This window comes from Seriola dumerili, unplaced genomic scaffold (genome assembly GCF_002260705.1).
Source record: "Seriola dumerili isolate Sdu_G_001 unplaced genomic scaffold, Sdu_1.0 BDQW01000003.1, whole genome shotgun sequence".
NCBI lineage: Eukaryota > Metazoa > Chordata > Actinopteri > Carangiformes > Carangidae > Seriola > Seriola dumerili.
Window position 1 is genome coordinate 1,403,780 of NW_019174258.1, and position 21,821 is coordinate 1,425,600.

The 21,821-nt window shown below is 39.8% G+C and overlaps 2 protein-coding genes across 3 annotated transcripts; both read left to right on the plus strand.

Moving 5' to 3' along the window:
* Positions 1-2,910: 2,910 nt before the first annotated feature.
* got2 (glutamic-oxaloacetic transaminase 2) lies at positions 2,911-12,872 on the plus strand. The gene is made up of 10 exons (XM_022743333.1): positions 2,911-3,056; positions 7,147-7,303; positions 7,953-8,081; positions 8,167-8,226; positions 8,307-8,468; positions 8,802-8,906; positions 9,142-9,292; positions 9,691-9,856; positions 10,022-10,172; positions 11,479-12,872. Exons 1-10 carry the CDS (start codon positions 2,974-2,976, stop codon positions 11,599-11,601), a joined length of 1,287 nt encoding a protein of 428 aa, XP_022599054.1. The 5' UTR covers positions 2,911-2,973; the 3' UTR covers positions 11,602-12,872.
* Positions 12,873-14,056: 1,184 nt separating this feature from the next.
* On the plus strand, positions 14,057-21,170 carry slc38a7 (solute carrier family 38 member 7). Of its 2 annotated transcripts, none has more exons than XM_022739591.1 (12): positions 14,057-14,127; positions 15,212-15,688; positions 16,547-16,600; positions 17,627-17,771; positions 18,325-18,466; positions 18,572-18,670; positions 18,844-18,901; positions 19,011-19,125; positions 19,401-19,548; positions 20,313-20,512; positions 20,615-20,666; positions 21,014-21,170. In XM_022739591.1, exons 2-12 carry the CDS (start codon positions 15,434-15,436, stop codon positions 21,114-21,116), a joined length of 1,371 nt encoding a protein of 456 aa, XP_022595312.1. In that variant the 5' UTR covers positions 14,057-14,127; positions 15,212-15,433; the 3' UTR covers positions 21,117-21,170. The 2 variants fall into 2 exon arrangements, with proteins under 2 accessions (XP_022595312.1, XP_022595304.1); XM_022739583.1 differs by having other exon boundaries at positions 14,077-14,189.
* Positions 21,171-21,821: the final 651 nt, after the last annotated feature.

A 21,821-nucleotide genomic window follows, 5' to 3' on the forward strand; every position in this document is an offset into this window, starting at 1 on the left:
ACACACACACACACACACACACACACACACACACACACACACACACACACACACACACACACACACACACACACACACACGCACACACAGGCTAGTGGACACAGCTCACTAACATTCCCTACTATGACACATGAGTTAGGCTTTTAAAGTCACAATATTCATCCTCAGATCACTCTCATTGTAAAAAATATGATTTATTGGGGCATTCACTATTGCTTAAACTTTGCCCTATTTTCTTTGACTCTTTACTTTGCATCAATAATTCCTGTTAAATCAAACATACACATTCACTCAACATTATAGTCGCTAATTCTCTCTTATCAGTTTTTCCATTATTCTTTTTCTGCTGCTTTCATTTTAATGCTTCTTTCCTCAAGCTCTTACTTCTCTTCATCATGAGATATTAAACTGTCATTAGTTTCTGTGGTTTAAAGACAAATGGAGAATGATTTCAGTGTGGTTATGTGGTTAGGATTAGTTAGAGAAATACTTTAAGATTTAGATCATGTTTATAATAACTTTATCTTATACATACAGACATGCATATAGTGCAAATACTGAGATAAACTGAGTTAAACCATACAGCTAACCTATACTGACAAGAAACAAAGGTAAAAACACTACACATTGCAACTGAATAAAAAATGGAAACTGTAAAAGCTAAATTTTTCCTCATCTCTGCTCCTCAAATTATTGTTTTTTGACATTGGGTGTGTGAGTGAATTCTCTCTCATATAATGGGTTTCTTGGAAATAGCCATATTTCCTCCACACAAAGTGTGGAGTGAGTTAAATGTAGAGAAGGTCTCCTCCTGGTGGGAGGCTGGAGGTGCGGTGCTCGGGTGGACAGAAAAAGTAAACCAGTGATGTTTGGTCGTAATTGTCCTCCAGTTGAAAATAACACACTTTTTTGTAATTGGTCAGGCACAAGTTATCATTTAATTTTCTGTGTCCAGTAAAAGCCAACATGGCCACAGATAAATGTATTAAATATGACCTGGATGCAGGAGTAATGTCATCTTGGCATAAGATAATTATCACAGTGACTAGAAAAGTCTCCATGATGCCCTGCGCCAAGACTACTGGCAGATTCACATACAAATAATGCAATATAGCTGCAGCTCGAAAGATGATGCACTGTTTATTGTGTAATACTGTCCTCAGCTGGACATATTGAGTAACTGCAGAATACTACTGCTGGAAAGAGGAATTATTTCTGCAATCAAAAATGATCCCATAAAGAAGTAACTATAAATGTAAAGGTTGTGTTGATCAGTTCCACTCTTATCAGGGCGCCTGCCCTGATCCACATGGTGACATGAATTGCAAATGTATCTTTTTTTTTTTAATTTTTTAATTTTGCAAGTGCCCTTTCTGCCCCTTACAAGGTGCCGCCCATGTCGCCTGTATCTTAATCTGCCATTGGTTGTTTTGCATGGCCAGCAAACAGCTTTTAGGTGCATTGTCACCATCTTCTGAAATGGACTGTGGATCAGGATGATTCTAATGAATTACATTCTTCTGCTAACTTTTCCTCAGTGGTTGTCTTCAATCTCCCACCTATTAGCACATTTTCAATGAGGTCAGTGATGCCACTGAGTCTCTCTGCTCTACTCTAACCTCATGCCTGGATAGCCTGTGTCCTCTATCCACCAACCCTGCCCGCTCTGACCTGTGTCACCCATGGTTGACCGACACCATCTGAAAGCTGCATACCAATCTCAGAGCTACTGAGAGAAAATGGCACAAACCCAGTGACCCTGCTGACCTCTACTTAATCATCCAGCACCCTCACCTGACACAAACCTCTCAGCCTATATCTTTGCCTCCTTCACATTTGAATCCTATCTCACCGGGCACTCCTTCAGTGTGTCACGGCAAGGACAAATGTTCTTATCCCATCCCTTCCCAACAGTAGTGCCCCAAGGATCGTTACTGGGCTCACTTTTTGCAATGTATGCCACCACCTTGGGTCCAATTATCTGCTTGCATAGTTTGTCATATCATTGCTAAGCAGACGATCCCCTCATTCCCACCAGACGACCCCATGGTCTTTGTGCAGATCTCAGCTGGTCTCTCTGACATTTTCACATGAAGACTGAACTCTTTGCAGCCGGTAGATTGGTGAAGGGCTCAATGTTCTCCTCGTCTTCTTCAGAACAAAGGCTAATGGACTTGTCCACTGAGTTGGAGTCATCCTCCATGATGTCTGTGCTCTGCCATCAGGCTGGCCTTGTCCTCATCGGTACTGAATAGCAGGGCAGCGACATCAAGATGGTGGAGTGGTGGTGTGGTTTTGGGGTGGTGTTTCTTGGTGCCCTCCACTGACTCTTGCAATCTGGGAATGGCTTCCCCTTTCATAGGCTCTGCTGCTGACAGACTGGCTTGGTGCACCAGCCTGCGTCAGCGAGTCTTCAACAGAGAGAGGTGCACAATGCTCACAGCTAGCCAGGAATTATTTATTATTAAAGGTTAATTTAAGAGTTTATTGATCCCCAGGGGGAAATTCACAATCCACCCATCAGCATATTAATATTAACATTGAAGTGATGTACACGTGAATGCATCAATAATTACATTCCTATATACATTATCCAAAAACGAGCCAATCTACGCAATGAGTGTCGCTACATTTGTTTTAAATACATTTTGATGCTAAAACGGATTATTCTTTAGTACCCTATCTGAGTAGTACTTCAGTAATTGAATGCATGACTTGTACAACTACGGCCGTTACACACTGACATACTGCAGCTTCTACGTTAGTAAGAAAAAACAACTTCTTCCAGCATTGATGGATTGGAGTTATGCGTGCTGCTCTCCACACACCACAAACAGATTATAATCTCAGCAGGCGTCGGCACCGTTTGCTGCTCTGACGTCAGCACGTACACGGAGCGTAGTGTCGTAGTCATCCCTGCCCTTCACATCCGTCCACATCCTACCAGGCTCGACTCCCAAGTGCAGCATTGCAATGGCCCTGCTTAAGTCAAACAAGGTGATCTACTGTCTCGGGAACATCTCCCCGTCCCTGGGAGTTTTGTCCACCCGCCACAGGTAAACCAGAAATACACTTATACCGAGCGGAAAGACGTTTAAACACAGCTGTCTCAGTAATTTAGCAGCGACCTGCCACGTTAGTTTTGCAGCTAGCTTGACCGGCAGAGAAGTCGTTATGTTAACGTTAACACCTACGGTTCCGTCAGTCATAGGATTTGTGTTTGAGCTTCACTTCTCCGTGATTAATTTAGCCATACTAGCTAGCTAGCTACCATATACAGGGGTCAAACGGTTTCAACGGGGCCCAAGTGCTGTGTGAGGTTAGCTCCTGTGTCAAAACGTTTTATGACTCTGTAGCCCCTCAGGTCAGCACCTGCTGCCCCAGACATCCTCTCTGGTGAGCACTAAAGCTGACCTTAGAGGGTAACTTGGCGATGCTATCACGAAGTGCGCTAGTGATGAAAGTCACGTTGTGATGTGTCAGTAGCACAAGTTCCTGTGTAGCAGTCACCTACATGTAAGAGAAAATAACAGCCTGGCTCGGTTTGGTGCATTAGGAATAATTAGTTCATAAAAATATGTCGTTTTGGATTGTTGCAATTCTGCTTTACTGTAGATTTAAGGGCTAATTTCTTTTAGGATTTACACGATCGCGATGGATTCAGTTTTCAGATCCGACGCACAGTTTGAGCTAAGCGACTTGTCGTAGTTGGGACAAGTCGTGCAAGCTGATTGGCTGTTGCATTCCGCCTTTGATAGCTGATTGGCTCATTTCTAGCGGCGAGGATGAGACAGGCGCCGATGTCCTTTCTGCCTCCCTTGGAGGACAAACTAGTTTTGGTCAGTCGCTGCGCCTTTATCTTCCCAAAACATTTCATTTGTAGCTTCTGTTCATGTAGACAGTTTATTCGGATATTCTTGGTCGTGTTTCTGTACCTGGTCCTTGCTTTGCCCCTGTGTTCGCAGCATGGCAGTATCATAAGACTAAGAATACATACATGGTTCTCAGGTGTAACGTTAGGTTTCGTTTTGCTCTCATATCGCATTGCTGTCTGTGAGGGCGTGTTTCAGTTTTTGCATATTGACTCATCTTGTCGTCTCATGTTCAAGCACGCTGGTCTGCTTCAAGAATACATGAATGACAATAGGGTTTTTTTCCCCACCGCCTGTAACCAGACACTAAAGCAGTTGGTAGAGAAGGAGCACCATTGTAAGCCCAGCAGCCCTCCCCTGTAACTTACCAAAAAGGCCTTTGGTCTATTGATCACTGATAACTCGTCAGTCACTGATGTTTATGTAAATGCTGAAGTCCAGTTGTTCAAAGGTTCTGTGTGCATGCACAATGCAGATATAATGAGACCACTTGAACCCAAATGTTCCCTTACTTTACCCTTAGCATTTCTGCTGTTGTGATTCTCAATTGTACAATTCTACATGGTGTAAAATAACTGCAACCTCTTCTGTTTGCACAGACGCGTTTATTTAATTGCCTTATTTATGTTCTTTATATATCTACATACTGTACATACAATGGGGTCCCAAAGTGTGAGACCACTTAACCATTCACTTAAATGGCAATGTGGTCTCACACTTTTGGACCCCACTGTACAGTCTTTGTTAAGTCTACTCACAGATAGCTGCTTACAATACTTCACTCTACTTGGGCAACGAAAATCAGGAAATCTTATCTAATCTTACTTTAAAAGTTTGCAACAACTCCCTCTATGTCATCAGAATGACATAGAGGGAGTTGCAACTCCTATTTCTTAGACTGTGTTGTCTACACCCTGTAGGAGCTTTAGGATCAAATGCCCAATTGTAGTCAACTTAGCAATTGATCTGAGCTGAACTGAACTGAACCGACCTGTTAACTGCAAATAGTGTGAACTGTTTTGTTCATGCGGTAAACATATGTTTGGCAGTGAACTGTAGTCACTACTAAATAAACAAGCGTGATCTTATTTAAAGTTATCAGTAGGGGATAGGAGACTCTTACCCTTTGCAAAGCATTCAGTCCTAAATTTAGCTTCAAAGTTAAGGGTCTACAAAATAGAAGAAACCTGAGATGATATGTGAGGAGCAGTGCAGTGAAGGTCGCGACACACAACAATCTGCATTAATCAAGCAGATGTGTAACACAACATATTTATTTTATTAATGTCTAAAGTCTGAAATGTTCCAGCTACAAGACAATTATTATATTATTAGCACCCCATAATAACACGGTATATCCAAAAGCAGTCAGCAATGCACTGATTTTATAGGCCTTTAACACATACACACAAGTGGTATCTAGTGATGAAATGTAGGCTATAGTTTTTTTCACCATACACTTGTATTCATTTCTGTATGCATGTCTTTCATTTTATCTGCCTACACATTGGAATTGTGCTGTATTACTGAGCAGACACTTTCATTTTGAGTGGTAGTTGCACTGGATATCACAAGGTAGATGTAATCTGATTTCATATTCTGCTACTTTACTTTTTAATGCACAACACACATCATGCACAGATGAGTCATGCCCATACTGAGAAAGACAGCACCTGAAACATCTTGGAGCTGGCTGATGTCCACATGCCAAGTTTTGGATTTTTCTTTGCCTGGTCATCCCCTTTCCACTCACATCGAGTTTCGTTTGCTTAAGAAGCATTTTTTAAGATATAATCAGTTATGATAGATATAGATATATCATAGTGAAAGTGAGTGTTGGGAATAGATATATGACTCAGAATATATTCTGATCCAGTGTTTGGGTTTATTGGTTTATTTATGAGCAGTGTTATTTTTTGGTCTGTGATCCTGTACAGGTTTTTTGAGTTGGATCTGACACCTGCGCGAGTGTCTACACATTCAGTGAGAAAGAAAAGTCTCAAGTATTTTGAAAACCATTCACTCAATCTGAACTGGATTTCTTACTTTCTATAAAGCCTGACAGTGTAGGCCTACATCTATCCTTCTGTGGTATGATGTCCATAACAAATCCTAAGGGGTTCTAATCCATTTACACTGGCTGCAACACTGTCATGTGCATGATAAGCTGTGGACTGTCCAGCTGAGGTCAAGAGGTCAGAGTGCATGACCTTTTTAGATTTGATATGGAGCTCATGTTTGCTGCTTTTAATCCTGGTCTACTTACTCTTCTGCCTTTTACTTACATTTGTCTTTTGTGCCGGTATTACCTCAGTCTTACAAGAGATATTTCTATTTTGATAGATCAGTAATTTCCAAAATTATACATGTTATGGATGGTTTGGTTTGTTCATTAATAACATTATTTGCTTAACACTGAACAAACTAAATCATACTTTTTTTTTTTTTAGCATAGAGGAGCCTTCAAAATACCAGACGTTTAAAGACTGCTTAAAGACAAGGATGATATGATATTCCATTTAGATCCTGTAATAAAAATGTAGAAGTCCCCATTTATATAAGGTAATGATTAATCAGTTAGCAGTATTGTAACACTAGACAAATATTAATTGAACCAACGTGGTGGGAAAAAAACACAAGTGAAGATAACATAAGATAGCACTTATAAATAGATGTAGTACTTAATATTTACACTATAGGTTCCTATTGCACTGAAGCTTACTGATGTCCTCCACATGTAAGTTGCTTTGGATAAAAGCGTCTGCCAAATGAGTAAATGTAAATTTAGAATTAGCATGCTTTTCATAATGATATGAATGATATTCACATTTTCTCACGATCGAGTACCCTACTCCAAACTTATGTCGGGCGTAGTGACTGAGTGAGTGTGGGAATGATTTCTGTAACAGTGTGTTGAAGGCCCAGATTACTCTTGTTGTTGGACTCTGGACCTCCTGAATGGATTATAATGTTTGTTTCATGAAACTTGTGTCCACTGAGCATGTGTTGCTCATGAGATCTACGTCAGCGTGGTATCCTCAGGTCACATGAGGAATTAAGCTCGAGCATTAGGTCCACAGCGTGTCACAGGAGCATGGCTGATACAGACGTAACATTAGTGTGGCTACTGTCATTTAAGGCCATGAAAACATAAGAAGCAGCATAGTTGTTCTTCAGGGCAGCGCACACAGATCAATTCTTATCAATTAATTCTTGACTCTCTTGTTTGTACTCCTGTCCAAATCATTATTCACCTGCTTTGGTGTCTTTGCAGCTCATGGTGGGGTGGAGTGCAGATGGGTCCCCCCGATCCCATCTTGGGGGTGACCGAGGCCTTCAAGAAGGACACCAACCCCAAGAAGATGAACCTGGGAGTGGGAGCCTACAGGGATGACCAGGGCAAGCCCTTTGTGCTCAGCTGTGTCCGCAAGGTAGAACTCGCCCAGCCCTCCAGGAATACTCTAGTGTTACACACACACACACACACACACACACACACACACACACACACACACACACACATATACAGACAGTGATTTGATCCATACAATTCAGATATGTCTAAGTTCTACCCGGGAGAGGAAAGCTGTCATATCATTGATTCTTAAATTCTTATCACAGTGATTTCAAAGAGAACCACAGTACTTCACTATTAGACTGTGTTGCCTCCTTGGAAGTTTTTTTTGGAAAATGGAGGGGTCACTCAGGGTCACTCAAGAGTTTAAAGGTTTATATTTTCACCTAGTGTCAGAAGGGTTAAAGGTTGTTGCTGCTCAGGGTGTTTCTCATTGGCGCATTCTTTCTTCGTCATCCTGAGCTCAGCTTCCGAAGCTCTGTGGAACATCAGCATGTCTGAACCCATTAGCATTCAGTGTATTTGTGGGTTAAACACATGTTAATAATTAGGAGAATTTCTTGTTTTGCATTGTCACCATGAGAAAGTGTATGCATTTATTTTGAACCTAACAAAATGCTAACTAACTAAATCATAGATGTTTTATGTAAAAAGTAGGGAATACCAGTCAAGGAAATTGCTTTAGTTGTGTTTTATACTTTTTGATTTTTACACTTTCCTTCTAGGCAGAGGCTGTGATTGCAGCCAAACAGCTGGATAAGGAGTACCTTCCCATCGGTGGTCTGGGAGAGTTTACCAAGGCCTGTGCCCAGCTGGCTCTTGGTGCTGATAGTGAGGTTTTGAAGAGTGGCAGAGTAAGTTTGGGTGTTAATTACTTCAAACTAAATGAAGCTCAAGACATTTCTGACAGTTTTAAGTCCAACTCTCTTCTCCCAACAGAACATCACTGTCCAAACCATCTCAGGAACTGGATCTCTGCGTATTGGAGCCAACTTTTTGGTGAGATCTTGTTCTATTGATCTTTTAGCACAAACTTATATTAGGGTCAGATTATTCATCAGGTCTTTCCTTTGTCACAGTCTCGATTCCACGGAGGCTCACGTGATGTGTATCTGCCCAAGCCGTCCTGGGGAAACCACACACCCATCTTCAGAGACGCTGGCATGCAGCTCAAAGCATACCGATACTACGACCCCTCCACCTGTGGCTTTGACTTCAAAGGAGCTCTCGAAGACATCTCTGTAAGACATTAATGAGGGACACTCACAATGATATTTTGGCATCTTTTCATGCTCTGAAATTGTAATTCCATTAATGTGTATTTTATTATTTTTGATTATTTTGTAGAATTGTGGTTAGTTTGTAGTCTTATTAGGAATTGAGGTGTTGAGCAGTAAGGTTGGGCGGTGAGGGTTTTCAACAAGGCCGCCCAGCGTGTAAAAAGCAGCTGGTTACAGTTATTAATGTAATGAGTTATATGTCTTGCAGCTGGTGTGGCAGTGAAAACTGTCATCAACATTGTGCTATACACAATATTGTAGGTTGACTAACCAAAACCTCCTTTAATGTCACAGAAAATCCCAGAGCAGAGTGTGATCTTGTTGCATGCTTGTGCCCACAACCCCACCGGTGTGGACCCCAGGCCTGAGCAGTGGAAGGAGATCGCTGACATTGTGAAGGTGAGTACGCATCATCTCAAGAGAGGTCTGTGAAATCTTTCCAGCTGCAGTTTGATAAAAATGTGAGTACACATTTTATCTCAAAATCAAAAGATCTTTCAGAGTTCAAAAGCCACAATAATAAGATTATAAGCACTGTATTAGCTGTTATCAGTTGAAAAATTATTAACTGGTTGTTGTTGTCTGTGTCTTTCTTCTTCTCCTTTCTTCTCCCCCTTTCTTTCTCACCTCACAGAAAAGGAATCTGCTCGTGTTCTTCGACATGGCCTATCAGGGCTTTGCCAGTGGAGACATCGACCGTGATGCCTGGGCTGTGCGCTACTTCATTGAACAGGGCCACAACATCGTCCTGTCCCAGTCCTTTGCCAAAAACATGGGACTTTATGGTCAGTCAGAATCCAATACATGCTGTTCTTAAATATAAAGTAATAAAGGTGATATGTAGATAACAGTACTTGTAAAATAGAAAAACTGAATGAAAAACCTTTTACTGAATAGGTGTGTTTTATCACCACCCAGTGGTAAAACTGTGATAGCAAAACATGTTCTATTGAAATAAACATTTAGACTTTCTAAGCACAAATATAATTGTACTGAAATGTGAGATATATTAGTTACGTTCACCGGCACAGTTCCTTATGTGGTGTTTACTCAGAATATATCTTTTAAATTTTTTATATCACTGAACTTGAGTTGTGAGTCTTAGTGGATTAACAGTTTGAGTTGGTCCGACTCACTGTGAATCACTTTGTTTAACAGTCAGTGTGTATGTTGATATTCACAGGTGAGCGTGTGGGAGGCTTCACTGTGGTGTGTAAAGACACAGATGAGGCAAAGAGAGTGGAGTCTCAGCTTAAAATCCTCATCAGGCCCATTTACTCCAACCCACCAATGAACGGTGCCAGAATTGCAACAACCATTCTCAACACACCTGATCTGCGCTCGCTGTGGTATGTGCTTATAGATCAATAGATCAATATATCCATACATCCTGAACCAGAAGTGTAGTTTGGAGGTTTGTTAAAACACTTAATCTTTCATATGCTCCAAACTGGTTAAGATATATTCCAAGATCTATGTCTTGATCTGTCCTACCCTGCCGTCATTCATCACAGGCTGGAGGAGGTCCACGGTATGGCTAACCGCATCATTAAGATGAGAGAACAGCTGGTGGCCGGCCTGAAAAAGGAGGGCTCCAGCCACAACTGGCAACACGTCATCGACCAGATCGGGATGTTCTGCTTCACAGGCCTCAAACCCGAACAGGTAATCACACACATTTTTGGCTTTGACAGTTCACAGTAGAGAGCGACAGACACTAATTGTTCAATTCTTAAATTTAACCAACTTTATGAAATGATGCCATGCAACAATTCAATTCAATTCATTAAACTTTATTTGTCCCGAGGGGGCAATTTAAAAGGCACATCGAGTAGACATTAAAAAAACACAAATACACAACAAAGAACACACAACCAACACAAGACGAACTGTACGCCTTAAGAAAAAAAACAATGACAGTGACATGAAGAAACGACACCAGTGCAAAGAAAAAACAATCAAGCAACTAATACTCTGGCACTTGTCCCTGGGAAATGGCAAATTGTTCACTGTACAGACCAAGATATGATAACAAACAAGATTTACTGTATTCAGAAATTACTGTACAGAAATGAGAGTGGTATCTGTCTTTTCATCAAACTGTCCAGCAGAAAGTGAAAATCCTTCCCAAAATGCCCATCACTTTGAAATAGTATTTCAAACAAAGAAAATAAAAACCCAGCAGCTTTTTCCTTTTTAAAGGTAAATTTAGCACGGTAGCCTGGCTGAATCTTAATGCCCTTCCTCTGATGATTAATTGAAAATCCATCTCAAAAGGGAATTCACTCATTTTGCTTGCACTGTTACAAATCAGTGTTTAAAATTGTCCCCTAGAGCAGCTCTAACATCTAAATATATGTCTAAATAAATTGTAAATTTGATTTTAATTTAATCACATGCCTTTTTTATCCTCTTACACAGTACTGTTAATCTGTGACATGTTTGCCGTAGAGTTTGTGTTCTTTTTTTGATCAGCTGTTTACTGTAAATGGCAGTGAAAAGCTATTATTTTTAAAATGTTATGATACAGGGAAACACTCTGTTCTCTTGGAGTCCGTATCTCACACTCAGAGTGTATACAAATAAAAAGTTAGTCATCGGAGTCAGGTTTCACAAAGTGAAGTGATGACTGAAATAATTTGATTCATGTTTCTCAAATGACACATTGATCAAAGCAACAACAAAACTGCATGCTGGAGAATAAATGACTTCCTTCAGTTAGTATTTACATCAGATCTTCTGGAAACAGTCAACACGTCTCTCAGATTATTTATAGGCCCGTATTGAACATCCTGTTTTTGAATAAATCATTGAACCACCTTGGCCCTAAACAACTGTGAAACTTGTTTGTGCTTTCATCCTAACTGTTATAGTGTCTTTTTACTGGTCTCTCTAACAAATCTCTGTGGGAATGTTTGTTGCTGAAATACTGACATGTGGATTTGTTGTGTGTTCATGTATTTTCCTGCAGGTTGAGCGCTTGTCAAAGGAGTTTTCCGTGTACATGACCAAGGATGGCAGAATTTCCATGGCAGGCGTGTCCTCTGGAAACGTAGGCTACCTGGCACAGGGGATCCACACAGTTACCAAGTAGAGTGGATCCTGCTGGGAGAGCTACAAAATCAAAGCAGCAGTGTTAATGAGGAGCTTTATGTGTCACTTATTCTCTGTCTGCTCCATTCCACCTTTAGAAAAGAGCTCAGTGTTTAGTTAGACTTTTTCTTGATTGGATTTCATCATGACTTCAACTTTGTCCCAGTTCGGGTGGTTGCTGCTGTGCTCTTTTTTTAAAACATTTCATTGACCAGGCTCCCCTGCCAAATTATAAAAGACATAATTTCTCCCTCTACTGACTTAGCTGATGTCTCATTTTTGGTTATTTATTATGTGGAATCAACTGTTGGATGTGCATTAGTGTCCCCATAATGTGTGCTGTTTATCTGCTATGGGCCCACTCACTATAAAACATCAAGGAACTAACACAGGGGTGATGTTAGGCTGGGCATTAGTTTTACGTGCAAGGTGAGATCTCTGTTGCTTTGTAGAAGTTTTTCTTAATTTTAAAGGTTAAGTTGTAGCACTTTATAAGCTGTAAGGCACTGTTTGTTTCAAGATTAGGCTGGCACTGGCTGTTTTTACCATCTGACTTCACTGTATTAACAGGCATTTGTCAACCAGTTAATCAATTCACTATCAGCCTAATCTGTGGTTGTTCATCTGAACTAATCAATCATCTGGTAATTTAGTCTCCTTATCTCTGTCTGTCACCTATCTCCCTTGTATTCAGTACTTTTCTGGTAGGAGTATTTGTAAATCTTTTTTTTTTTTTTTTTTTTTTTTCTCGTTGGTCGCAGGGCAGCAGTCTCTCAGTCAGTCCTTTTAACCCCCTTACAAAAAAGTACACAAGCCCAAAGAGCTAAACTACAAAGTACAAAGACGCAATCAATACATGTTGAATGAATTCCACCTTTTTTTCATATTCCACCATGGCCCCAAATCCAATGCTCCATTTTTGATTTTTATCATAAAGGCTTTGTATTGTTTCGCTGTACAAATGTCTCTCTTGTTAATAAATAGAAGATGGGGACCTGAATGGGGTGAACACTGGACAGTTAATGAAAAAAATATGCACTTGCTACTCATTCACTCAGACATCATCTTTCAGTGTGTCAATCTGTTCATCATTATAACTGTAAGGCACAGATGGCATCTAGGAATGTGGGGTTTCACCCCAGTCTACTCATACTTCTGAAACTTCTGGCACTTCGCCTCCATTTTTTGCATTCTGTCAAGAAATAATGGATCACTGGTCATGTACCTTATTGAACAAAAAATAAATTATTATAGAGGAATGATCTACTCTAATGTTTGTGTGTTGTTTTTTTCTCTTCCTGATCTGATCAGTTAACCATTAGTTTACCCACCTTTCCGTTCTTATGTGCCTGCGTCTTGCTTATTCCGATGGATGCGTTATTATACATTATAATATGTAAAACTGTGGGTCTACATGAAGATAAGGAGAGACATCTTAAAAAAAGCTACGTATAATGAAGCATCGACAGTTTCCTCAGGGCAATACTGAGCTGTCGGCCCTTGGAATCTGACACATGGCCACTCTACAAAAGAGGGCTGGTTTCAAGGCTGTAATCATTTCAGTTTATCTTGGCACATTCCTACATGGAGGTGCAATCCACCACAATATGGTTTACATACAGTGAATCTGGGTCTTCAGGGGCCCTGTGGAAAGTTCCACTTGTTTCAACGCAGCATTGAGTTGGTGATTCTCACATTTCACTAATTGTATCTTCACCTATAAAATTAAAAGTGGTGGAATGTAACAAAGTACATTTCCTGAAGTACTGTAGTTGTGCTGAAATTTGAAGTACTTGATTTTTTTCTTTTCATGCCATTTTTTAATTCTACTCCACAACATTTCAGAGAGAAATATTGCACTTTTACTAGTTAAATTAAGACTTTTGCAAACAAAACAACTTATAGCACATGATACTTTATTATAAATTAAACTATCTAACAGTATATAAAGTAAAGCTAAAACTTTCGGATTGACAGAAAATTTTTGGACAACTGTTCTGATAATTAATTAGGTAATTGTTTACAAAACTGGCAACACTTTGGCTCCAGTTTTTAAAATGTGAAGATTTGCTGCATTTCCTTTTAATTATTTTTGTTATTATAAATCTATTTACAATAATAATGAGCAATCAATTGATTAATCGAGAACACTCAGCAGATTAAACAAAAATGAAAAGCATTATCAGCTGCAGCCCTTTAAATGAAATTAAATAAAATGGTGAATAAAAATCAGCTCTACCTCAAACAGCTACAACAGTGGAAATGCTGCCAATTCACTGATGCATAATTTTACTTAAATAGGATTTTTTTTTTCAAAAACTGGAGTATTTTGAAAAAGTTGTGTTTGTACTTTTTCCTTGAGCCCCTAAACACAGAGGACTGACTACAATACCCACAATTTCAGACAAACAGAATCACGCCCAGCTCTCTAGTCACGTGACGAAGTGTCACATGTTCTTCGGCTTTCTACAAGCTGCCAAAAACACAGAGGGCTCAGTCATTCTCTGTTGGCTGAGAAACATCAAAGGTATCGTATCAAATTATCTGCATTTGAGCCTCTACGCTTGACTTAAAAACGACGACATAACGGTGAATATAACCGACGTAGAAATATTTCAACATGTGGCCTGTTGTATTTTGTGTTTAGCAGGGTGTAACGTTTGCTAACAGGCTATCGTAGCACGCAGAGTAACAAAGGGCAACATATGTCATTGTTATAATAATGAAAAGAAAAGCGATAATCTAATCACATTTAAAGCTATGAGGGGTTCATTTAATCAGTATTTGACGAAGGCAGCTGAAGGTGCATTTGTGTTGAGGTCAGCTGCAAACCATCAGCACCTTCCCGTGTCACCAGTGACGTTAGCTTTACTTCTCTTAAAGTCTCTGTAGACACAGTGATTTGATGAGAGATCTGCTGCTCTACCGAATAGCTTTATTGTTTGAGATTTATGTTTGTTCTCGATAAATTGATGATCTGTTTTCTTTAAAGTAGGCTACATGTCACTAAACACAGTGACACTAGAACAGGGTATTGTTTTTAAAATGAAAAACATCATCTAACTAACTAAATAGCTAACCAACTAACCTCTTTTAAACTCTTTATCTGTCAGCATGCTAGAGAAGTGCATGTATGTCCTTTTGCAAAACGGAAACAATTCAGGAACCAACGAATCAAAACTTTACTTTAAGGAACCAGAGATGATCAAAAACTCCAGAGGGAACCTGTAATACACTCACATGGGGGCCAGTAGTGCAGATTTTCATGTCAGCCATAAAGTAAGCAGCCTACTGTTGCACAAAAGATGATTGAGCTGTAACATGACAGCAAAACTGGAGATAATCCTGTCACATTACATTTCTTAAGAATTATGCCTTAGTCACCTATTTAAATTATATACATATTTTCCCTGCCGTCATCGTTTCTTTTAAGAAAACACAATCTGTGTTGTACAAAAAATGACTCTTATGCTTCTTTCACATTCATTCAAACATTTAATGCAAATTATTTCTTTACAGTAATTTACATAGTATGTTGATATGATAACACATTGTTCAGTTGTTATTTCACAGTACAAATATCTATAAATTCAAACAATATTTCATTACAGATCAGTCACTGAATGGCTCCAACATCACACTGAAACATCAGCTTCTCCTGACTGTTGTGGAACTAACGACTCTGGACGTAAAATTTCAGATGCACCTGAGTGATCTTTGTCCCTTCACCTGGACTCTTTGATTAACTTTACTTCCCTTTGGATCCAGAAAATTGGAGACAAATTTTCTGGGTTGCGAAAGGCATCACAGGCCGAGCCACAGCCTGAGGATTCATGGCGATTAACGCTGATGTGGAGGATTGGGGTGGAGTTGGCAGTAATGACTCTGGAGAAAGGGCATGGCTCTTGCAGAGCCCCAGCGTGGATTCTGTGCAGCACCTTGAGACGGATAGGAGAAGGAGCGGGGGCGTGTCGTCTTTGGGAGCAGTCTTCATCGTAGTGAATGCAGCACTGGGAGCAGGTTTACTCAATTTCCCTGCAGCCTTCAATATGGCAGACGGCGTAACTGCAGGAGTGATGCTTCAGATGGTGAGGAGAAGTGAAAACACCCCTTTATACAGGTCCTTTCCTGCAGAATGAGGCAGGTGTTCAGGACTAAAAGCTTTTACTGTAATGACATAAACTGGGCCGCAACCTACTTTAAATTTCAATTTCAGTTGATTCGATTATTTTTTAGATACATCTATTCATCATTTGCTCTGTAAAACCACAAAAAATACAATAAATGCCATCAGAAATGACTCAAGGCGGTGTCTTTAAATGACTTACTAAGTCTGCCCACCATCCGAAACGCAATTCAGTTTAACAGAGAGAAGGAAACAACTGTGGCTATTTAGGTCCTTGAAAACTGAAATATTCATGACTAATTGTGCAACAACCAGAGTTCAAGTTTTGGAGAAAAATCATTCTTAGTTGTTATTTATTAAGAATTTTAGACTGAAAAATGTGGGTTATTCTTATTTGTCAGGACTATGTTGTGGTTTCATCAGATTTGATGCCAACATATGAAAACGACCCCACATTTATCAGACTGTAATTTATATGTTACTAAACCCTGATTGCTGCAAAGAAGAAGCTGACATCTTATTTCTACTACTGAGTGCCGCCCACTTCAAACCAGTGAGAAGAGCACCTGAAAAAAAATAGAATATTGTTTTAGTTGATAAATGACTAAAGTTTGTATCTAATCGTCTGAATGATAACCGATCCTGGCTTCAGTGTAAGCAGGCGCACAGTATTTACACATTAGTCTGCATTGAATTTTAGAATACATTCAAACTGTCTGCTGTTATCAGCTGTCTATTTTTCTTGTGACAGACATAAAACTGCTCTAGACAGTATGATGGGGAACTATAATGTGATGTTTTCTGTGTGTTTGTATTTCAGTTTATGCTGATCTTCATAATCAGCGGACTGGTGATTCTGGGCTACTGCTCCCAGGTTTGTGTCGCCTCAGGCCTGTCACTGTCTGACTTCCTGGAAGTCTTCATCTCTTACTGTAGTTTCTCTTTATTTCTCTCACCACATGCCGCTTTTCTCTCACTTCAATATTTTTCCTTCATTAGTGGTGAAACTATCAGAGCACTGTTCTTGTGTAATAGCTTTTTTGTTCTGCGGTTGTATTCCTGATGTAGTGCATTGCACAGAATCTCAGACTTTCACTTCCTGAATGGCTCAGACTTATGCTTACATGCTAAAACACATACAACATGCAAGTTTGAGTCAGTTTTACATTTTGATCTCTTCTTACTTAATAGATGATATTCATTTGGAGCCAGAAACATCTACAGTGTATTTCTTTTAAATACAAAAATCTTTTTAGCTGCAGGATGAACTTTGTCTTAAGGCTTGTGGTACCATGAGAATTATTGACTTGAGTATGACTGAGTGTGCTCATGCTGCAGTTATAAAACCATTACTTTCTCATCAAGCATTCCTTAAACTGAAGATGGTTACAGTCTGTAAGGCAAGGCAAGGCAAAGCAAGTTTATTTATATGGTACCATGCAGACACAAGGCAATTCAAAGTGCTTTACAGAGGCATGGAAATGCATTAAAAAACAGAATATTAAGATGACATTAAATAGCATTAAAAATATATATTTGAATGAATGAAAATATTTAGAGTGAGGATCCTTCTGCAAATATAAAGATGTGATCCTTTCTTTTGATTAGCAACATTATCTGATACATGATTTTGGGCTGATGCTTTAAGCTTGACTGCTGCTGTGTCACAACTGTATTAGAAGAAGAGCTTAAAGAGATTTAAGAGCCAATCTTAAAGCTATAACAGCAGCTGTCATGTTTGGTTTTTTACAATTGTCAGCTAGACTTCATGCTAGATTACTTAAAGACCCTTCAGTGATGGTGGAGGTTAATGTATACAGACTGGGGTGTATTTCTTTATTCCAGTCCCTTTACTGCTGAATCCATTACACTTTTTATCCTTTTATCCTGGTTTCTTCAGGTCAGTAACGAAAGCACCTATCAGGAGGTTGTTCGAGCCACTTGTGGGAAAGTCACAGGAGTCATATGTGAAGTAGCCATTGCTGTCTACACCTTTGGCACTTGCATTGCTTTCTTTATTGTCATTGGAGACCAGCTGGATCGCTGTAAGTATAGTCGCACTGAATCACCCAACAGCCACCCTTACCCTTGTATAGTTGTCATTACTTATTGTTCTTTCACCTATATTTCCATGGACTCTGTCATTTTGCCCTACATTTGTGTGTTTGAACAAAGGAAGATATCTAGTGTTAGTGCTGCTAAGCTTTAAAATAATAAGAGGTAGTGCCATTATTGAAGAGGGCAAAGAGCATCAAGGATGACACCACTCAGCTTTTTCTCTCAGTAAATGTGTCCCTCATGTGATCTGCTCTTACATTTCCGTGCACTGAGACGCTGACACAGTAGAATTCCTACTCCTGCCTGTTTCTGGAAATAGACTGTGACCTCCCACCTCATTCTGCCTTTTGAAATGAATGAATGAATGAGTGGCTGTGATGTTCTTTAACTACTTTGCTAAATCTCTGCCATGTGTAAAGCAGTTTGGGGCTAATTCCCACCATGGCACTCTGTAACATTTCTCCAGCATACACCACTGCCTCCCTCTCTACTTGTCTGTCCTTCTCAAAAACATTTCCCTGTTTTTTTTTTTTTTTGCAGTGATAGCAGCAGTGGCTCATGACACAGATAGTACCGGTGGCTTCTGGTACACTGACCGCAAATTTACCATTGTTGTTACTGCTGTCTTGGTTATTCTTCCTCTCTCCATCCCCAAAGAGATTGGCTTTCAGAAGTATGCCAGGTACAAAGCTCTGTCGCTCTGTCTACTCACTCAGCTTATTTCCTCACTGAGGATTACTTTTACCTTCCATTGTAATCACGTCTGAGTTATCGTTCTTCATTGCAGTGCACTGAGTGTGATGGGAACCTGGTATGTTACCGTCGTGGTCATTATAAAATACATCTGGCCAGATAAAGAGATGACTCCGGGCTATGGTCCCACCAGGTGAGCCATACACCCACTCACCATGACACTGCCCTTACTTTATGCAGCTAACAGCTTTTCAGAAACTTCTCACTAATTATTTGAGCATTGTCCGAAGACTCATTCAAGCAGAAACATCTTCATCCTCGTCATCTTGCTTTGCTTGAGTCGCTAAATCACTGTGTTTGTTACAGTTCTGCTTCCTGGACTGCAGTTTTCAATGCAATGCCCACCATATGCTTTGGTTTCCAGGTATTTCCTCATATGGTATCATTAAATGATTTGCTTCTCTTATGATTTGAGTATAAAATCGATGAATCATTTTTGCATATCTTCTGTCTCCTTATCTCTCTCTCTACAGTGCCATGTCAGCTGTGTGCCAGTGTTCAACAGCATGAGCAGGAAAGAGATAAGACCTTGGGGACTTGTGGTCACTCTCAGCATGATAATCTGCCTCTTTGTTTACACAGGAACAGGTACTGTCAATGTGTGCAATGTGTACTCAATGTTTACTCAGTGATGATGAATTGTGTGATACACTGAAATTTATTTAAAAAATTTCAAACTTTGTAACAAGCTACAGCTCATTTCTCCACTTTATTGGTTCTCTTGTCTGATGACGGATCAGTGTTTCAGTGTCAGTTTACACTACACTGATGGCAAAAGAGAAATATTGTGCAGCTTTGTTGCAGGTCACATGACTCGTGACTGGCTGTCAGTACTTAAAGCGCTTGTGTTTTGTGTTGATCAGGTGTCTGCGGCTTCCTGACTTTTGGCTCCAATGTCAGTCAGGACGTGTTGATGTCGTACCCTCCTGATGATATTGCTGTGGCCATCGCAAGAGCTTTTATTGTCATCTGTGTGATCACATCCTACCCCATTTTACACTTCTGTGGCAGGTCAGATACACTGAAAATAAAATGCTGTTGAGGCTGGACTGAGCTGATATTTATATTTAAGAATAAAAAGAACTTATTATATATCGACTGATAGTTATTAGTTTTACATAAACACACTATGTAATGGAAACACTTTCTAAATTAACTTGCATATCTTCAGCATTTCTGTTACTTTCTGGCAACATATATGCCGATACTGATATGATCTGAGATAAGATAATATCGTCTGATGAATGAGCCAGAACGATTTATCCCTCTAGTTTTGTCTTGACTTGCTGATGCACTGATCTGAGATACTAAATCATTATAAGGATCGATACTGAACTTATTAAATGTATTGAGCATGGGCAGAATGTGACATACCCACATTAAATATGTTCAATTGAATCAATCAGGGACTGTTTTTAATAGAAAAAAAAATGTATTTGCACAAGCCTAAAAATAATTCTAATGTATGAACTTCTGCACTGTACTTCTTGCAGTTCAGAAACCATGTGTATTTACAGCTTCATGTCACCTCACACATAAAAGAATAATTCAGTTCAGTTAGATGTAAAGATTCATAAATGGAAAGAGGCGAAAAGAGCACTGTTGTTGGATTGGTTTCAGCCAATACCTTTATGTTTGAATGAGTATTGGGGAGAAAAAAATTACAAGGGTTCGATGCTTCCCTTGTGTGTGATACAGACAAGTTTCCTTATTTATCGATTTAGTTTATGGAGCATTTCCTCACTGCACTCTGGTGTGATCATGTGTCTTTCCAGGGCAGTTATAGAAGGGCTTTGGCTGCGTTTTCAAGGTGAACAGGTGGAAGTGTGTGTACGTCGTGAGCAGAGGAGGAGGATCCTGCAGACCCTGGTGTGGTTTGTCGTCACCCTCGTCCTCGCCCTCTTCATCCCAGATATTGGTCGGGTGATCTCGCTGATCGGAGGATTGGCGGCCTGTTTTATCTTTGTCTTCCCAGGTAACACTGCCCTCATCATGTGCACTGTTTCAGACTTCCTTACAACCCCAATTTAAATGTCTCACTGTAATGTCTTTATGTCATGTCTCTTAAACTTAACAGGTTTGTGTTTGATGCAAGCCAAACTATCAGAGACAGACAGCCGGACAGCCAGGTGAGATGCTGCTTATTACATCACTTTATTACATCATGTCACTTACTGATGTTTAGAAGGTTTCTCCATATCTCCAGATCCTCAAAGACTAACCATCTAAATAAAAAAACAAAACTTTTAGCTGTATAATGAACCATTTTTCAAACATTTCCTAAATTGTGACTCTATTCCATAATCAAAACATGGCAGTAAAAATAAAAAAATCACTTTTTTTTTTTAATTGATAAGATTAGATGTTGAAATACTGTCTCAATATATAGAAATTGGGTGTTATTTATCTGCTCTGAGTGAGCCTTTCACATCAGAGTCAACTGCTACACTCATTTCCACCGTCCTCTCTTTCACAGCTGGCATGGATTGGTAGTCTTTGGTGTTGTCATGGTTACAATCGGAGCTTTCATCTTTGGTCTCACCACAACCAACTCCATCTATCAAGACATCAACAGCTAAGAGGAACATTTTTCCCAGAGCATGTGGTGTCCTCATTATTGAAGACGGGGGGGGGGGGGGCTTAGTCCTGTGCTGCTATTCTGAACTACTGGATAAGATGGAGCATCTCATGACACTCATTTAAAAAAATATCAAGACCACTGTGGCATCCCTGCTCCCGGGTTAAAAGCCCCAGAGCTCTTTGCTCAGTCAGGGAGTAGTCGAAGACACCACACAACGCCAAGTGACTTCAGAAACTTTGCCTTTTATTTTCTGTAAAATTTAAATTGCATGTTTTATGTTTTGATGATGGTTTTAACTTGCAGTGAAAATAGTTTGACAGTGTAGCCATTCCACAGGGCCACAGAGTGGCGTCCCTTGTCTCTGGACCCTGTATGGGTGACACATTCCTGTCCTGTTTACAAGAGCTGAAGGACTTTGTATAGAAAGGTCTTCAAATCAGATTGATTGTTTTTTTTATAATGAAATTGTACCAATTTGTGTATTTTTAACTTGCATGTCAAAGTAAATGTTTCTTATCATTGAATCGACATGTTGTGGTTCCCAGGTCTAATCCAGGTCTAGACTCTATATTGGCACCGTTGATGGTTTGTCCACTAATTGAGAATTTTGTTTGTTTTTCCTATGAAACATTGAACTGAGTGATAGGATTGCACCTGCTAGGACACAGCATTGTTAATGAGGGAGGTGCTTACTGCAGGTCTT

What these genes read in the sequence shown, in the direction of transcription:
- got2 (XM_022743333.1), top strand. Translation starts at nt 2,974, where the DNA reads ATGGCCCTGCTTAAGTCAAACAAGGTGATCTACTGTCTCGGGAACATC. An exon ending in GTTTTGTCCACCCGCCACAG is followed by an intron (nt 3,057 to 7,146) that starts GTAAACCAGAAA and finishes GTGTCTTTGCAG; the next exon opens with CTCATGGTGGGGTGGAGTGC. An exon ending in CAAAAACATGGGACTTTATG is followed by an intron (nt 9,293 to 9,690) that starts GTCAGTCAGAAT and finishes TGATATTCACAG; the next exon opens with GTGAGCGTGTGGGAGGCTTC.
- slc38a7 (XM_022739591.1), top strand. Translation starts at nt 15,434, where the DNA reads ATGGCGATTAACGCTGATGTGGAGGATTGGGGTGGAGTTGGCAGTAAT. An exon ending in CTTTGTTTACACAGGAACAG is followed by an intron (nt 19,126 to 19,400) that starts GTACTGTCAATG and finishes TGTGTTGATCAG; the next exon opens with GTGTCTGCGGCTTCCTGACT. An exon ending in TTTTATCTTTGTCTTCCCAG is followed by an intron (nt 20,513 to 20,614) that starts GTAACACTGCCC and finishes TAAACTTAACAG; the next exon opens with GTTTGTGTTTGATGCAAGCC.